The 16,583-nt window shown below is 37.2% G+C and overlaps 1 protein-coding gene across 1 annotated transcript in view; it reads right to left on the reverse strand.

Moving 5' to 3' along the window:
- RELN (reelin) overlaps positions 1–16,583 on the reverse strand; it is a 469,728-nt gene that overhangs the window by 261,510 nt on the left and 191,635 nt on the right. Inside the window, exons 4-6 of the mRNA XM_081286786.1 lie at positions 15,443–15,513; positions 3,191–3,223; positions 144–222 (exon numbers count right to left, since the gene is read on the reverse strand). Coding sequence (XP_081142912.1) covers positions 144–222; positions 3,191–3,223; positions 15,443–15,513 — 183 coding nt within the window. The remainder of the gene's footprint in view (positions 1–143; positions 223–3,190; positions 3,224–15,442; positions 15,514–16,583) is intronic.

Here is a 16,583-nt window from a genome sequence, read left to right on the forward strand (position 1 = left end):
AGTCAACATTAAGCCCATTCCATAGCTTAACAATTCTCACCGATGCCTTATCACCAAAGAGCAATTTACTTTTAAGTTAACTGCTCCTTAAGGAGCATCATTTTTTGCAATAAACCAAAATGAGGCATATTCCTGTAACTCACCATATATTTGGATTTAATTCCAGTTGGTGGTAGGAGTCAAAGTCATCTCGTAGAATAATGCTCTCACTATGTATTTCAGCTAAAAGAAAAGAAAAATATTTAGAAAATAATTATACTGCAACAATAAATTTAGCTAAATAAAAGTGTCAACATTGTACATTTGTGAAGAATAATAGTATTTTGTATTAAAATTGAATTTCAAACCAGCACTTAATTGCATTTGCTTTGTCCCTAAAGTAGGAAGAGACAAGGGTAAAGGCTTTGCTGTTTAGACCTCCCCAAATCTGGAACTCAGAGCCTCCAGAAAGAAACTGTGCAGGCAGGAGGAGGTAGGAAGGCCAAGGTTTGTACCAGCCTATGAGGAGAGGCCACACAGGACCCGTCTCATGTCTTGACACAAACTCATCCAAGTCTTCCAAGAGACTACCCACGTAGATCCGTCTATACCTCACTTTAAAACATGAAAGGCGATGGAATGTTCTGGCTATTTATTGTCAGCTAAAGCTGTTGTATTTACTGATCCACTTTCTCTTCTCCTTCATACTATCCCTCTTGCCCTTGCTTTCTCGTTGCTCACATTTACTCAAGTTTTATTTAGTGTGCTTCAGATTGTTAACATTTCCCCCGTCAGAAATGCATAGGAGAAATTAATTACATGAATAAGTAAAATTCCCAAATAACATTAATTTAAAAGGCAGGAGAATGCCAGGGAACCATAAATAGTTTTAAGTACATTATTACTACCCTAGAGATTGTGTTAAATACCCAGGTTTGAGCTTACGGCTCTTGTGTATGTCAAGATCAAAGAATGTTTTCATAAACTGTAGAGTACACATCTCCACTGAAAAGAGAGGGTGGGCAAAAACAACAAAGAAACAACAACAACAAAACAATGTCATGGCCAGCTCCAGTGTTAAGTGTGATCAAGGTGCAAAAACTTAGTGCTTTAACAATGCTCTCATCTGATTCCCATGATTTGTTTAAGAATTTTGCTTCAGCTAATACAAGTACTCTAGGTCTTTATAATTTTGTTTGAACTAGTTAACAGATGCCTTTTGGAAAAATTAAAAATCATTATCGCCTGATTAACAACAATAACAACAACAACAACAAAAAACTCCCATAATTTTCACTGTTTTCCAAGGTAATGTCTTCTGTTTCGTGGGGCTGGGGGAGGAGGGTTGCTCAGATGTAATTCTCTGAATTCACTGCGCAGCTCAAGTCTCTTCCAAATATCAGAAAGCATACTTTCAAATTCTCTCTGGTGACAGCCCCACCTGTGGCAGTCCCTGCCCCCTATGCCAGCTATGCCAGCAGGCAGGCACATAATGAAGTCCCAGAGACCAGTGAGTCAGCTACCGAGATCACTGGTTCTCACTCAGGCTGGAAGCCTCAGGCACGAGAACAGGAGGGACGTGGACATAAACTGGAGAGGGTGCTTTGATGGACTCCCATGTGTGGGGGTGGTTTAATGATTCCTTTGAGCCATTAGATGCTGGGCCTAAAATGCCCACAGGGTTCAGCTTCTCAGATTCCCAACCTGGCCAGCACTCGACTGCGCCACTGTAGGTCACCAGCCTGTCTTGGGTCTCGGCTACCAGAAGGCATGCTTCTAAGCACTTTACATTCATCTGCCAAATAAGAGGAGCCCCAAGCTGTAGCATTACATAAAAGTAGAGCTACTCAAGGCAGGCGTTCCAAAGAGAAAAAATAAATTAATTGGGTTTATAGGTTGAAAGGAAAAGCCCCAGAGACAAATAGCTGACCTGTCTGGAAGGCCTACAGTGCGAGACATCTGAAAAGTCTGACCTAGCTGGGATGGTTTCTTTTCATGCTTGTTAAATTGTATAGTGTAGGAAATTTGCTTTTAAAATAAGTCCTCACTGACAAATTTCAAAAGAAAAAAATTAACTCTTACTCACTTGTTTTCTAGAGACCTTACAAAGGCAATAGGTAAGCCTTGATAGGTCTTGCTTCATATATTTATTTATTTCCATATAATACTGCATCATTTTACTACACAATTTATACATGCATTTAATGTTCCTATCAACCTTATGAGGTAGGTACTATTATGAATTCCATTGTACAGATGGGAAACTGAGGCACGGAGGGGCTGAGTAACTTTGATGCTAATGGTTAACAAGTGGAGAAAGGAGATAAACCCAGACAGTTTGTTTCCAGAATCTATTGTGTATGTGTGTGTGTGTGTGTGTGTGTGTGTGTCTGGGATTGAACCCAGAGTCTCACATCCCCTAGATAAGTGCTCTACCCCTGAGACACACTCCCAGCCTTAGAATCTGTAATTCTTCTTTTTTTTTTTAGTCCTGGGGATAGAATTCAGGGTACTTAACCACTGAGCCACATCCCCAGCACTTTTTATATTTTATTTTGAGACAGTACCTCGCTAAGTTGCTGAGGCTGGCTTTGAACTCGTAAGCCTCTTTCCTCAGCCTCCTGAGCCGCTGGGTAAAATCTGTACTTCTAACGACCATACAACCTCATGCTGAGAACTTTGAGCCACTGGGTCAGGATACTATGAAAGCATTGGTAGCATTTTAAAAAAGTAGATAGTACTTAAACAGCTTTCTTTTCATTTTTGAAGAAAGGACCAAATTATTTCTCTTTTTCAACCTACTTCTTTGAGCAGAGATCTCACATCAGAAATGACATCAGCTTCTCCACCTCTGTTGCTCTTTGCCCACTGACTCCATGCTCTAGTTTTTCTGATGGATGGGAGCTCTTTGGAAAATCTGTCACTCAAACACCCAGCTAAAAGTTGACACTGAACAGAAACAGAAGAGAGTGAGGGGACTAGCAGATAGGAAAGTTCCTGTGTGAACTGGCAGCTGGGCAGCATGATCACTGCCTCGGGGAGGTTCTGGTTTCAGGCACAGCTGGGACCTGAATCAAATTTCAGTGGATGATCTGTGAATCAGGAAGGGCTAAGAGATTCTCACCTCTGTAACACCTGCCCACATAACCAGAAGAGACAAGCAAGCAGATCAAATAATAAGGTTAATGACACCAGAGTCTTAAACACTTACCTAGATGTGGATGTGTAGTGGCCTCTGTTGGAGCTGGACCAAGAGAGGAAAAGAGAAAGATGACTGATTAGCCACAAGAGCAAAATACAGCAATGAACAATCACAAATGCCATTATAAAACTTAACAAATCAAAGTCTAGAGACTTTTTGGTGTGTTTAGGAATAAAAAAATAAATAAGATGGCCATCTCTCTAGTTATTACATCTAAAAATAATAGATTCCTCCTAGAATGAAGATAGAACCCTTTTTGCACAGGACAGTCATTTATTATATGGGCTTCATCAGGTACCCTTGAAGCACACAATATATATGATGTGATAGTTAATGGACAGGTCGAAACGTTTTCTGAACACCTATTCCGTACGAGGACTCTGCTAGGCATCAGGGAAATGTAAACAGAAGTATCATCCTGGCCCTCAAAGAGCTCACTGCCTGGTGGGGACAAGTGTAGTAGGGTGTAATAAGCGTTATGATAGTGTTCGGGGGCGGGGGTTGCTAGGGCGGGGAGAGGGGGAAGAGGGAGGGATGTCACACCCAGGAGGATGGGGAAAAGAGGAGCATCAAGAGAGGGTTCCAGAGAAGATAGTTTCTCTGCTGAGTTTTGAAAGACTAGCAGGAGGAAGACAGGAGGTGCCAAGGAAGACAGGAGGTGCCAAGGGAACTGCTGCTTTCTGGAATAAGAGTAGAAAGCCATGGAGAAGTAAGAGAGAAGGGCCAGGTGGGGGAACCCTGAGTTCAGTATGATTGAATGACTGCTTGAGCAGGTTAGATAAGATAAAATGGGAAATACTGGGAGGACAAGATCATGCAATTAAATGTTAAGAATTTTGGACTTAACCAAAAACACATGATGATCTCTGGAACATTCTATGATTAAAAGATGGCAGGTTCAAATATGCATGTGAAGAAAGGGCACTGTGGAAGAGTATGGAGATGCAGAACACTACCCAAGTTATACTTTGCTCATGTTTTTTTTTTTTTTTCTCAAAGGAGAAACATCAATTCACTACAACAATTTACTACATCAATTAACCATGAAGAAACACCAATTCACTACTTAAAAATTATAATTCACGATGTAGACATTTTTAAATCTTTCCTATCTGTCAAAAAAGAAGTTCAGCTAGATAGGAAGAAATTAGTTTAACACAAAGGGCAGTAGTTCAGTTATGTTAGATTAAAAATCTGCTGTTATATATAAATAAAAAATAAAAATTAATGTGGAAAAAATCCAAACATCACAGCATTTTAAAACAAGAGATCCATGTATGTATTACTGCTTCATGTCTTATTGCACATTGCAAAAAAAATGCACTCAGTTTTTTGAAGCAGATTCTATAGAAAGTATGGGTATAGTTGTTTTTAGACGTGGTCTTCTAAAAAATGAACAAATTTTGTCAAATTTTCTGATAGTAATACAGAAATCTTGAAAAACACAAAAGCTATTGTGTTTTGTGCTAATGTTTATTGACTAAGTTGTAGGATAATTTCACAAAGATTCACTCTCTGTTGAAGGTGTTCTTGAAACAAAAGGAAAACTCTTCAACTACACAACAAAGACAAAAACATGACATAATGATATATGTTCTCTCACCAACATCAGCACAGAATATGAATAAGCTAAGCTGGAATCTTCTAGGAGAGTGAGAGCTTATTTGCAAGCTAACAGGAAAAGTAAGGGAATTTGTGTTGAAACTTAACTTCTACAACACAAATTTTTAATGATTTAATGATTTCCTAACATTTAAGATTCCTAACATGAATCTGTAAGGAAAATAAAAGGAGACACAGAGACAAGATGCAGAGGCAGAAAAGATGGCAGAGAGGCCAAGCTGCCAGCTTTATTTATGTCAATAGTTTACTTTAGGTCATTGGCATCATTAGTACATATTGTTCATTGTTCATTATTAGGCAGGTTACAGACCTAGCAACATTATGGAGCTTATTCCTCAGTTACATACTAAGTCTCAATGTGCAATGTTAGGAGCTTTGTGTAGCTCTCAAGAAAGTCCATCATATAAAGTTATTGTTATGTGGACAGGTTTAGGCTCAGTGAAATACTGTGGCTGTCTAACAAGAGAGTTCCTTTATTCCCAGGAGCTGTGTGCCTGACATCAAGGTCGAGTCTGATAAGACTCTAGCACAGAGCCTTCTCATGCAGGAATTGCCATAGCAGCTAGACATTGCTACATGTATTTAGTTATTTTACTAGTTCCTAGGAGAAACTGCAGGGCATTCTAAGGTTGGGAAACAGAGTGCCTGTTACCCCCCGGGAGTTTGCTCACCAGAGGAACACTTCTCTGTATATTTCCATGGTCAGAATCTCTATATAAATCAATGTCTTGGAAATTTTAACTGTAAGTCCTAGCATCTAAATTGTCTGCAAAAACTACAAGAAAATTTTGAAAATAATTTTGGAGTAACTTTTCAATTTTTGCAACTTGCTTGTGATTTATAAATTAATAATACTAAGTAAATATAAAAGTGAATGAATTCACTTGAATAGACATACTTTTGAAATTAACATATATATTAATTTCAAAAGTATGTCTATTATATACATATATGTGTGTGTGTGTGTGTGTGTGTGTGTGTGTGTGTGTATATATATATATATATATATATATATGCTTTAGCATCAAAGATAGATGTGGTCTTCTAAAAAATGAACAAATTTTGTCAAAGTGGATGTAGATATTAAAGGAAAATGATATTTTTGATACTTAATTCAGTTATTCAAAGGCCTCTTCAAGTAGATATGGAATAAGTAGGTATGTGAAGTTAATTTTTTTAATACCAGGGATTGAGCCCAGAGGTGCTTAACCACTGAGCTACATCCTCAGTCTTTTTAATTTTTATTTTAGACATGGTTTTGCTAAGTTGCTAAGGTTGGCCTCAAACTTGTGATCTCCCTGCTTTAGCCTTCTGAGTTGCTGGGATAATAGGAGTGTACCACTATGCTCAGCTGTAAAGTTACTGTTCAGCTATAAATTTTATGAAATCTTAAAACAGATCAAGCGTTCCAATATTTGAGATACACTCTAAGAATGAAATATGCACAAGATTTTGTAGTCTTGGTACAAAAAGTAAATGTGAAATATGTTCTTAATAATTTTATATTGACCAAATTATGTTGAAATGTATAATATTTTACATATTTTGTTAAATAAAATATATAATCAAATTTATTTCATTTCTTTCTTTTTTTTACATGTGACTACTCTAATATTTTAAATTACTCCTAGGCTCACATTATATTTCTATTGGACAATGATGAACTAGAGCTATGAGGGAGATCTGTACAAAGAAACAATTAGGAAATCACTGTTACAATAAAGGGAGGAGAGTCATGGAAGAAAACCAAGTCACTCAGAGACAATGTGGGGCATAAAGAGAAATAAAATTTGTATATGTGCTTTTAAAAATTGAGCACACCACCATCTCATGAAATCACAGCAGTCTAGAATGGGCACATCACATAAAATAAGGTTGTATTTAATTCCCTTAAAGTTTGTTCTCTTGACAAATGTGCTTTTCTTGCAAATGACTTATTTCGGAGGGAAACCTTAAAGTAATCATGTGACTATAAAATACAGTAGTGCTAATAAATATCAGACAACTTGTTGAACAAATCAGTCATTGCAAGGATTGAGATTTCAACACACTGGGAAGAAAAGGAAAATGATGACTAAAAACAAATTGGAGGAGTGGTTAATGAGCCCTGTGTTACTATTATTGATCACTGCTTTAAACAGCCTTTGAGTCAAGTAAGTTATATAGGCATGTGTGTGTGTGTGTGTGTGTGTGTGTGTGTGTGTGTGTGTGTTTATGATGACAGAAAATTCTTACAAATATAGGTATTATGTTACAGGCACCATATCTCCTGAATCATTTTAGAATTCAAAGGCCCTAGGTACTTTTGCCTCAGGTATCTCTTCACCTAATTTGAAATTCAAATGTATTAAATTTCCAAACCTAAATATGACAAATTAGACATGGTCTGTGAAGGTAGTATTTAATGAGCTATGAACCTAGACTTTCATCTCCCCAGGAATAATTTCTTTATTACTTTTTTTGTATTTTATTGCAATAAAGCACCATTTGACCTTCAAGTATGATAATTAGGCTTCCAAAAATGTTATAAATTTAGAGTGAAAATAGTTCTCCCTGTGTTCAGGAATATACTTATGACTAGTATAAAAGCTTACTTAATGTTTAAAGACAGCCAAATCACCCACCGAACCAGCAACATTAGCAATTATTTTTTTCTTCCCACCCTCTCTCATTTCCCACTTTGATTTGTGTTTTGTAACAACTTATCATCTTTCATATTCTAAAATAAATGGAATGGGAGCAAAACAAAAATATATCTTTATAATCTGGAAATAGAAAAGTCTTTCAGACAAGATTTATTCTACTACAAACTGTCAATTATGACAACTTAGTGACTAAAACTTGTGATGCATTGTCTTACTATGCCCATTCCCGCATTTTGTCAGGGCAGATAGCCATACATTTTTTTTTCAAAAAAATTACCTATGATGTGAATAAAAATTTTAAGTGAATAACCAGAATATAAAACAATATATCATTTGAATTGTTGGTGAATTTTTTAAAAATTGCTGTGCAATTGTGTACTTTAAAAAATAAATTCTAGACCTTTTAGAACTGAAGAAATACATTTCCATAAATGGGACAGATGAGAGGAACAACAGCTGGAAGCTGACCTGAAACCTGCACACACGTGGCTTTTAAACAACATTCAGAAGTATAAAGCAGGAGAGAGATACCAAGCAGGAGGAGAAAGAAGAAGAGGAAGAGAGTGGGATAGTTCAGAGAGGGCCTTATACAATAGACTAAACTAGGGGCAACTGGGGAAGCTAAAGGATTTCAGGCTGGGAGTAGTGACATAAGGTCTGTGTCTAGGAGCAACGTAATGGATGGATGGAAGGCCTGCACTGCCCATCACCAAAGCCATTAAGCATGGGAAGAAGAGGGCTGGTTACAGAGATGCTAAGATTAAGTAAACTGATCTAGACATCTTGGGACAGGCATGCAAGGCAGAAAGGAACTAGCAAACATTGCTATATAGGTTTTTGTTTAGTATCTAGGTTATTTATGAAGTCACTAAACACAGTGCCGTAAAGGGATGCAGATTTGGGGGAAAGCAAAGTTCAGTATATTGAATTCAAGGTACCAAAAGGACATCTAAATGTAAGTGCCTAGAAATAGTGATGACAGCTAACAGTCTGTGCTAACCACTATGCTACATACTTCATTTTGGTAGTCAATCCTCAACTTGACCAGGTTCCTTCTGGGCATAGAATATTGTCCAGGCCCTTGGGAATAGAATGGGATGGCCAAAAAGGTCAATACTATAATTTTCCCTATTTTACACACAAGACACTTGAGAGTCAGAAAGTACTAGAGTAGAAATTTAGCTCTGAACTTTATGTTCTCAACTGCTTTGCCTTACTGACTTTCAGCACCAAGCAAATGGATGGAGTTCAGGAGTTGAAGTCCATAGGTCCAAGTGAGATCACCAGAGACAATATAAAAGTATGATAAGAAGTTCAAGGACAGATTCACTGCCAGCCCCAGAACGCACAATGTGGGAAGAAGAGGAACCCATGATGAAACTGAGAAAGGGTGGGCAAGTCAGGCAGGGTGAGGACTAGAGGCCCCTGGATTGGCTGGCATTTTAGTGGATTAGTGGTGACCTTGAGGATGTCAGTTTCAATAGCATGCTGGCAGTGGAGGCCAAATGGCAGGGTTAGGACTGAAGCCTGGGAACATGTAGTGCTCTTTCAAAAAGCTGGAGAGTCAGTGAGAAACATGGCCAGAGGGATACATGCAGTCAAAGATGACATTCTTATTGCAAGTAGTGATTGGCATTAGTGTGTCTAAGCACTGAGGAGAAAGGGGGTCTCTGAACAGCAAGATATTGAAGCTGAGAGAAAGAGAGGGCAAAATTATTGGAGCAAGGCCTCAGAGGAGATGGGAGAAATGTTTTTCCACTGAGTTTATGTTTTCTGTAAATGTTTTTGGTCATTCTTTTCTGGGTTTAAACTGGTATGTCTATTATAAGCTACTTAAGAACAAGATAAGAAACTGCTTTATATTGTCACACAATTCCCACAGGTCTGTTAGTTTCCACACATGCCCACTGGGGACATACTCCAATATGTGCTAATTAATATTAGTACATTCCAATTCTCAAAAACTAGATTGTGAAAATATATGGTAATTATTATATGAAACAACTGCATCTTCACATGTGCATTGAACATAAAGTTGGATTAATAAGTTGCAGGAAATAGTAGTTCACAAGTCAAAATAAAATTGTGATTCATGTGTGTTGACAATATCTTTGTTCCCTTCCCCCAAGTAATTAGATCCAAACTAGGTTCTGTCCTTCAAACTAGGAGGGAATCGAGAGGATTATGTAGCAGCAAGAATGGGAAGCATACTTCCATAGGCATTCAAAAGAACTCAATGTCAGATCCTTCTCAGGCATAAATCTTGGTGTTTTGACTTTAGACTAGATAAAGCTGTCAAGTGGAAATGTATACAGCCATCAGAACTGAAGAGAAGGGTGTTTAAATCTACGTTCAATCACCTTGGAATAAACAGCACCAGTCCAAAACACCCTTCTTCAGGAAATTAAAAAGGAGCCAGACCCACCCAGGGCCAGTAGCAAGAAATTCCACTTCAGCCCTACGAGGGAGTTCTTTGTCATTCCCCTTAATCTTGTCTGTCTTCAGGATCACTCAGGGACACTTTTTGCCTGCCACAGCCTCAAGAGGGCTTTAATTCTTTCCCTTGTTGGGTAGTTTGTGAGACCTTGAAGCAAGATTGGGGGGTTCCCAAATGGTTTTCCCTGAGCCTCTTAATTCAGCTCTCTGTGTGTAAATTGCAAAGCCCAGGGATGTCATGAACAGGAGTTGTAACTGCTAAACTGAAATTCAAGCTACAAAATAGCCATGGGGAAAACAGATGTCTTTGACTAGCAAATGTTTTAACCCTGGGAAAATTCAAGTGAAGCACATTATTTGTTTCCCATCAACAATTAAAGTAGATATGGCAAAACCTAATTCTGACTACTGAAGAAAAAAACAAGGCTGATTTAATAAAGACTTTGCCTTTCAGGGTTTTGGAAAGGCAATAATACAAGCTATTGAGTAATAAGTATATAGCCAAGGGAAGATTTTGGCAAATCTGATCTATAATTTGTGTAATATTTAGACATAAAACCCCATTTAAAAATTATTTTCTTTTTATTTATTTGGTGGTTGGTGCATGTAGCAGGGTGTGGCTGGGGATTGAACCCAGGGTCTTAAGCATGCTAGGCAAGCACTCTGTCACTGAACCACACCCAAGCCCTAAAAGGTCCTCTTACAGTGTTGAAAAACATCTAAGTAAATTAAATACCACATTCACTCTATGAATTTACTTATTAAACATTTCCCTCTCCTCTCATAGTTTAAGTTAACTGACCAATCCTTGATACAAGTGATTCAAAAATTCCAAAGAGTTTGGGGTCTGAAGAAGAAAACTCTCAACCACCATGATCCAATGGCCCCTGAAGAATACATGCTCACTTTCTACCACTCACTGTTTTGAGGATGATGAACAGCAGGATCTGCTGAGGCTGGCATAAAGCAGCCAAGGTTTTCTGCACCAGCTGTAAGCCTGACCCCTTTCCTCCTGACATAAAGCATTTGCCTTTGGTTATAGCCACTTCCATCAACCCAACAACAGAGAATTCCAGCGTGGCTTATAAATGGCATGCACCCTTTGGGGGCACTACAGGGCATGACTGCTGTCAGGCTGCTAAGCCTGCCATCTGGCCTTGCTAAATAATCAATGTGCGTGTTTGAAAAGGGTATGCCAAGAAGCTCACAGGCCCATGAACATACACGCACACTATTCTCCCCGCCTCATCCTTGCCTGTGATTTGTACACACAACTAGACCAGCAGCAGCCACGCTGACGTGCTCACAGCAGCCTCACACGGGATGCTTTTGCATTAAGCTTGTGGTTTATTTTCAAGGGAACCAAAGAGGGTTCATTCCTTCCTAGGTTTTCAGGGAGTTTAGGCAGTAGTGATAATCTTGCTTACTGAGGTCATGGTTCTTAAAGATTTTCAGCGATTAATTTCTTAAATTTAATTTATTAAATTTTTACTTGTTGTAATGGAATCAACACTGGTCTGTGAGTCCTGAGATCTGGATTCTAACCCTGCCACTTACATTTTGTCAAGTGAACTTTCTTGAGATCATTGCCCCTGAATCTGGTCTATGTTCCAAGAGCATCAAGGGAATTCACTAGAGTTTCAATGAAAATCTGTGAATGATTTTCAGATTTTTAAGTGGCAGTATACACACATTTTGCAACTGAAGTCAGTGTAAGAAACATTGCTTTGGTATCACCCTGTCTCAGAGTGTCCCACAGCAAAAATTCCAAAAAAGAGATTTTTTAAAAAATTTTTTTAGGAAGGGTAGTGAGTTTCCAACTATAAAATGTTTAAGTCCATTATTCAGCATTTATTGAGTGTATGTTTTATGCCAAGTATTACTACATGTTAAAGAAAACAAAAAAAAATTAAATCATGATTCCTGCCTTCAAAAAGCTCCACTTGGGGGAAATGAGCACTTAAACAAATAATTATGACACAATAGAGGCAGACCGTGCTAAGAGCCAGGCTCAGAATTTTCCTGTGGTTCCTGAGAAATGATTCACTCCACCTGCCAAAGCAGAACTAGTCCTCCCCCTCAAAAGTAGAAACTCATATCTTTATTTTTGTAGGGGACTTGTATTATTTTTCTATAACTAAATACTATAAGTTCATTGTAAGAAATTAGAAAATACAGATAAGTTTAAGGGGAAAAAAATAAAATATCCCCATTCTTACGACACCCCAGCTTACACTTTTATTTTATGTCAGCTGGTCTTGCCTAAACCTTTGTTCCAACAAGATCCCTTCCCTTTAAGATTTACTGAGCCTGTCCTCTGTGCCAGCATCTCTGCAGAGTAAGGTCACACAGACAGACCCTGATTCACTTCTCTATGACTCCAAAGCCATCATAAAGCCTGAAATCCAAAACAAATGTCTGCTCACTGGATTTCTCTCCTCAGCCTCAAGAAAAGTAGCCCCTGACACCCAGATGTTGGCCTGGCTCTCCCAGCCAGGCCTTGGTGCTGTCCTGCTAAACATAAACAATATCAGACAAGGCTGCTTGGGGACCTTGATGGATCAAGAAAGAAGCACATCCACTTCTTAATCATGTCTGAATACAGACACAACTTTGATACTGTCCAAGTCACAATGTACCAGGTGTCCCCCTCTCCTGGCTGGTAGAGGAGATAATACCTAGCAGGATCGGAAAACCTGAATTAGCCAGAGCAAAAAAGGCTTCAAGGGGAGGGTACAAACAAAACTGGGGTGATGGAGTGAGGTGTATTCAGGAAGTTTTAAGGTAGAAGTGACAGGATGACAAGACATGAGGTGGGGAATGCAAACAGAAGCCAGATGTAAAGGATTTTCCCTGAATGCATGAAAAGCAGTGGGAATTTTTTTATGATGAAGATAAACTACTGCTTCTAATTGAGACAGGGAAGAATTTTAAGCAGGGAAATAATACAATCATATTTCCACTGAAGCAAGTGCATTATCGCAGCTCTGTATAGGTGCCAAGAAAATGGGAGCAGGACAATCAGGGAGGAGGCTATCAACCAATTCCCAGAGGAGGTGATGTGGCTGGACCAACGTTGGCTCAGTGAGAAAGGGAAAGAAGACAGAGAAACTCCCCTCCTCTTTTTTAAACCCTGTAGACCTTTCAGCACTAGCTCCCCTAAGGCCCCCAGGCAACTCAGCTACCTCTGTGATTCATGGATCTTCCATTTACATCCTAGCCTCTGGGCTCCTCAAGAGCAGGAAATGGGTGTCTTTTCACTTTCATGCCCATGTTTAGCTCTATGAGTTAGGGCAGCAGCCTTCCAGGTGCTGGTTATATGTTTGTAGAATAAAGTCTTCCAATAGAGTCTTCTAAGGAAAGGAATCAAGACTACAGACTTCCTAAGACATCACTAGTATGTGTTCTAATATAATACAATCTTGTAATAATATCCATATCCAAGCTCCACAAAACAAAATTATGCTTTGTGTGAACTGTTTTTAATTGAAATCAGCCAACCTACTGAATATGTTATAATTGAAAGGTCCTGTGATGTGGTAAGTAGTGATTATCATTTTTTTCTTCTTGTAAATATATTAGGTATTCCTCATCTAATGCATAGAAAATCATTCCATGTTAAAATTGCTATTTTATTTGAGGAAATAATTAATATTTTAATTAAAAGTAGATAGGATCAAAATAAATATACAGTTTAGAACACTAATTATTTTCCTTATTATTTCCTGACAGCAGGAAGCCATCAGTCTTGTTAGAATTCTTTCTCATCTTATCTCGGTTAAATTGATGATTTCAGTGTATTAGGTGCTGTTGAAAAGCTCAGTGTTTTCCTTCTACCCTGGGCTGAGCAGCGCTTTTAATAACATCCACATCTACCCTGATTTAAATCATGTTCACGAGCAACACTACTATATAAGGCAATTTTTTTTTTCTCGCTGGTTGAGAATTTTTTTCCCCACTGATTTTTCTTGGCTTTTCTATTTCATTTTAGAGGATCCAGCCCCAATAATTCATTTATAATAGAAAAGACTCTTAAATTCAAGGCTTGAAAGAAATTAGCTTTTAGGCGATGATAAATGTTAATAAAATTAGACTTTTTTGACATTACACACTTTTCAGGATATTGATATTCACTGCTATACAGCATTCTATATTTTCAGTAATGTGAACATTTTCATAGTTTAGAAAAAATTTTACATTGTGATAGAATTCTTGAGCTTATTTGCAGAGGCATATTCTAAATATTTGCATACTCAAAAATCACAGAATAAAATCTGTTTAACCAAAGAATATTGGTATGTCTGAAACTATAGAGTTTTCTGATTCAGAAATCATGTAAGTAAACAATCAGAAGTTTGCCAGTAATAATCATCAACTATCACATTAATTAGATAAAACTGTACTGATTATATGTGTATTGCATCTATATATGTACATGAGTGTGTATATAAATTTTCTATTTTTTTAAGTCCATTAGATTTTCTTTAACTGAAAGATAATTAGTGGACATTTCCTTTAAACTCAATAATGTTATTCTTAAGTTAACAAATTCCCTGAAATATCATTCTAAACAGAAATTGGTCCTATGTCTATGATGATGAGTGAAAACAGCATAACATAGACAACAATGGACTTAAAATGCATTCATCCACAAGATGCTAAATCAAGGACTATATGTATGCTTAGGCCAATTTACATTCATTCTCTCCACCAGAAACTTTGGAGTGTCACTTATATGCCAGGCATTAGGCCAGCTACAGGGAAATCAAGAAGCATTGAGTCATAGCTCCTATACTTGAGAAGCCCAGTCTCAGGGCAGCATTCATCACTTTTCAGAGGAAAATTCTATAGGAAATGGTAAACACTATCATGGAGACAAACAAAGTTTGTCCAAAGATGGAATCTCAAGAGGTAAGAGGTGCAAATTTGCATATAGGCACGGATTCTGATTTTCAGCGTTTATTGTGCTTTGTGCGTAAGTATGTATCTGGAGTTTTGTCTGGAAGGAAGTCTGGATTTATACAGGACAATTCAAAAGTAGAAATCATTTAAGGTTGCCTGATTCCCTGTTACACATATCTGATAGTATGTAAATTTTAATCTAAAAGAAATACAGTATCTACTCATAATTCTTAATAGTCCACAGTTGAAGGAAGTCCATAAATACTACATAAAAAAGTAATAATCAGAAAAAATTTCAGCAAAGTTGACAAGTTTAAATGGTAAATTAAGCAGAATACATTTTTTTAAATTCTAAAATTACGACTAAGATATGTATTTCTAGGATAACCAACATTAATTCATTAGAAAAACTATGAAAATAGTATAAACTTTCTTTTGATTTATTTTGCTCATACTTGGTTTTTCTCAGAGGCTAGAGACCTTTATCAACAGTCACTTAATAAATAATTATTAGGAATGTAAACTGGTTAATAATTCAATTTTAAGGCAGTTTATCAAGTAATAGAAATAAAATGCTTACTTAGTCATAGAATATAAGATCTATCATAAGTAATTTGGACACAACCAACACAGACAAGTCAAACACAACTCTTACCTCCTTGTTCACACAACTGCTGGGCTAATGCATCTTTGAAAATAACCTGGCCCCTGTGTGTTGCTGTAGCCCTGAAAATGAACAGAAAAAGGTTAATTCAAATATTGTAACATATGTGGTACTAAGATCTTTTTAAAATTAAATTTAAATGCAAAGAGCCTCATTCTTAAAGTTCACTTTGAAATTATGATCTTTAAAAAGGTGTGCATCTGAACAGGAACAGAAGTGGACCATAGAGTGAAGGTTGAAACCAAGGCCCTGGGTTGATCGTTACCTTCTGGTCTTACTTTATAAATATACTGCAACATTCGGGGACTTATTTTGAAAACAGCAGATGTAAGCAAAACCTAGATGGAAGAAAAATCATGGAATGAATGCTTGTTAAAATTTATTCTTTAGGTGATGTTTATATAAAATGTTTGTGGAGTAATCATAATATTACTACTAGAGATAAATGCTCTTCAGGTATTTTTTTTCCCGAAATCAATAACACAGAGAGTGAAGCAAAGAATTATATTTTTAAAAGTATTTTCTTTAAAAAAATAATGGTTATTACAGCTTTCATAATAAAATCTGCCAGATTAAAATATCCCCTTTCTCCCTATTGGGTCTAATTCACTATTGAAAGGAGACGTGCATCTTTTACCTCCTCTAATCAGAGCTATGCACATGGGTATTGAGAAAAAAAAATCCTTGCAGCAGATGTGTTATTCAGTGGCTATAATAGGAAACATCTTATTAAAGGAATAATTGTTTATGCTTTTATATGTTAAGTGTTTTCTTTTAAAAATAATTCTTCTGGTGTAAAAACATGTTACTTAATAGAATTTAGATCAGAAAATCATGTTTCCTTGAGAAACTTGATTTTAGAAAATAAGCCATACAAAATATTTTTACTAATTAAAAATATTAACATTAAATCCTGACTTTATTTTTTTATCAAAATCACCCTATAATAAAGATAATTTGATTCAGTCCTTATCTGCTGAAGATAGATCATGTGCTTGGCTCATGAGAGGGCATGGTTTGTCCTCTGCATTTCTTCTCCTCAGGGTCTTCTTTGGTCAACATCTTGTCCTTTCCTCAGCTTATGAGGGGCTCCTGGCTACCAACATTCCCTACTCTGGCCCCCATGTGGAGA

This window comes from Spermophilus citellus (assembly GCF_964194105.1).
Source record: "Spermophilus citellus genome assembly, chromosome: 3".
Lineage (NCBI taxonomy): Eukaryota > Metazoa > Chordata > Mammalia > Rodentia > Sciuridae > Spermophilus > Spermophilus citellus.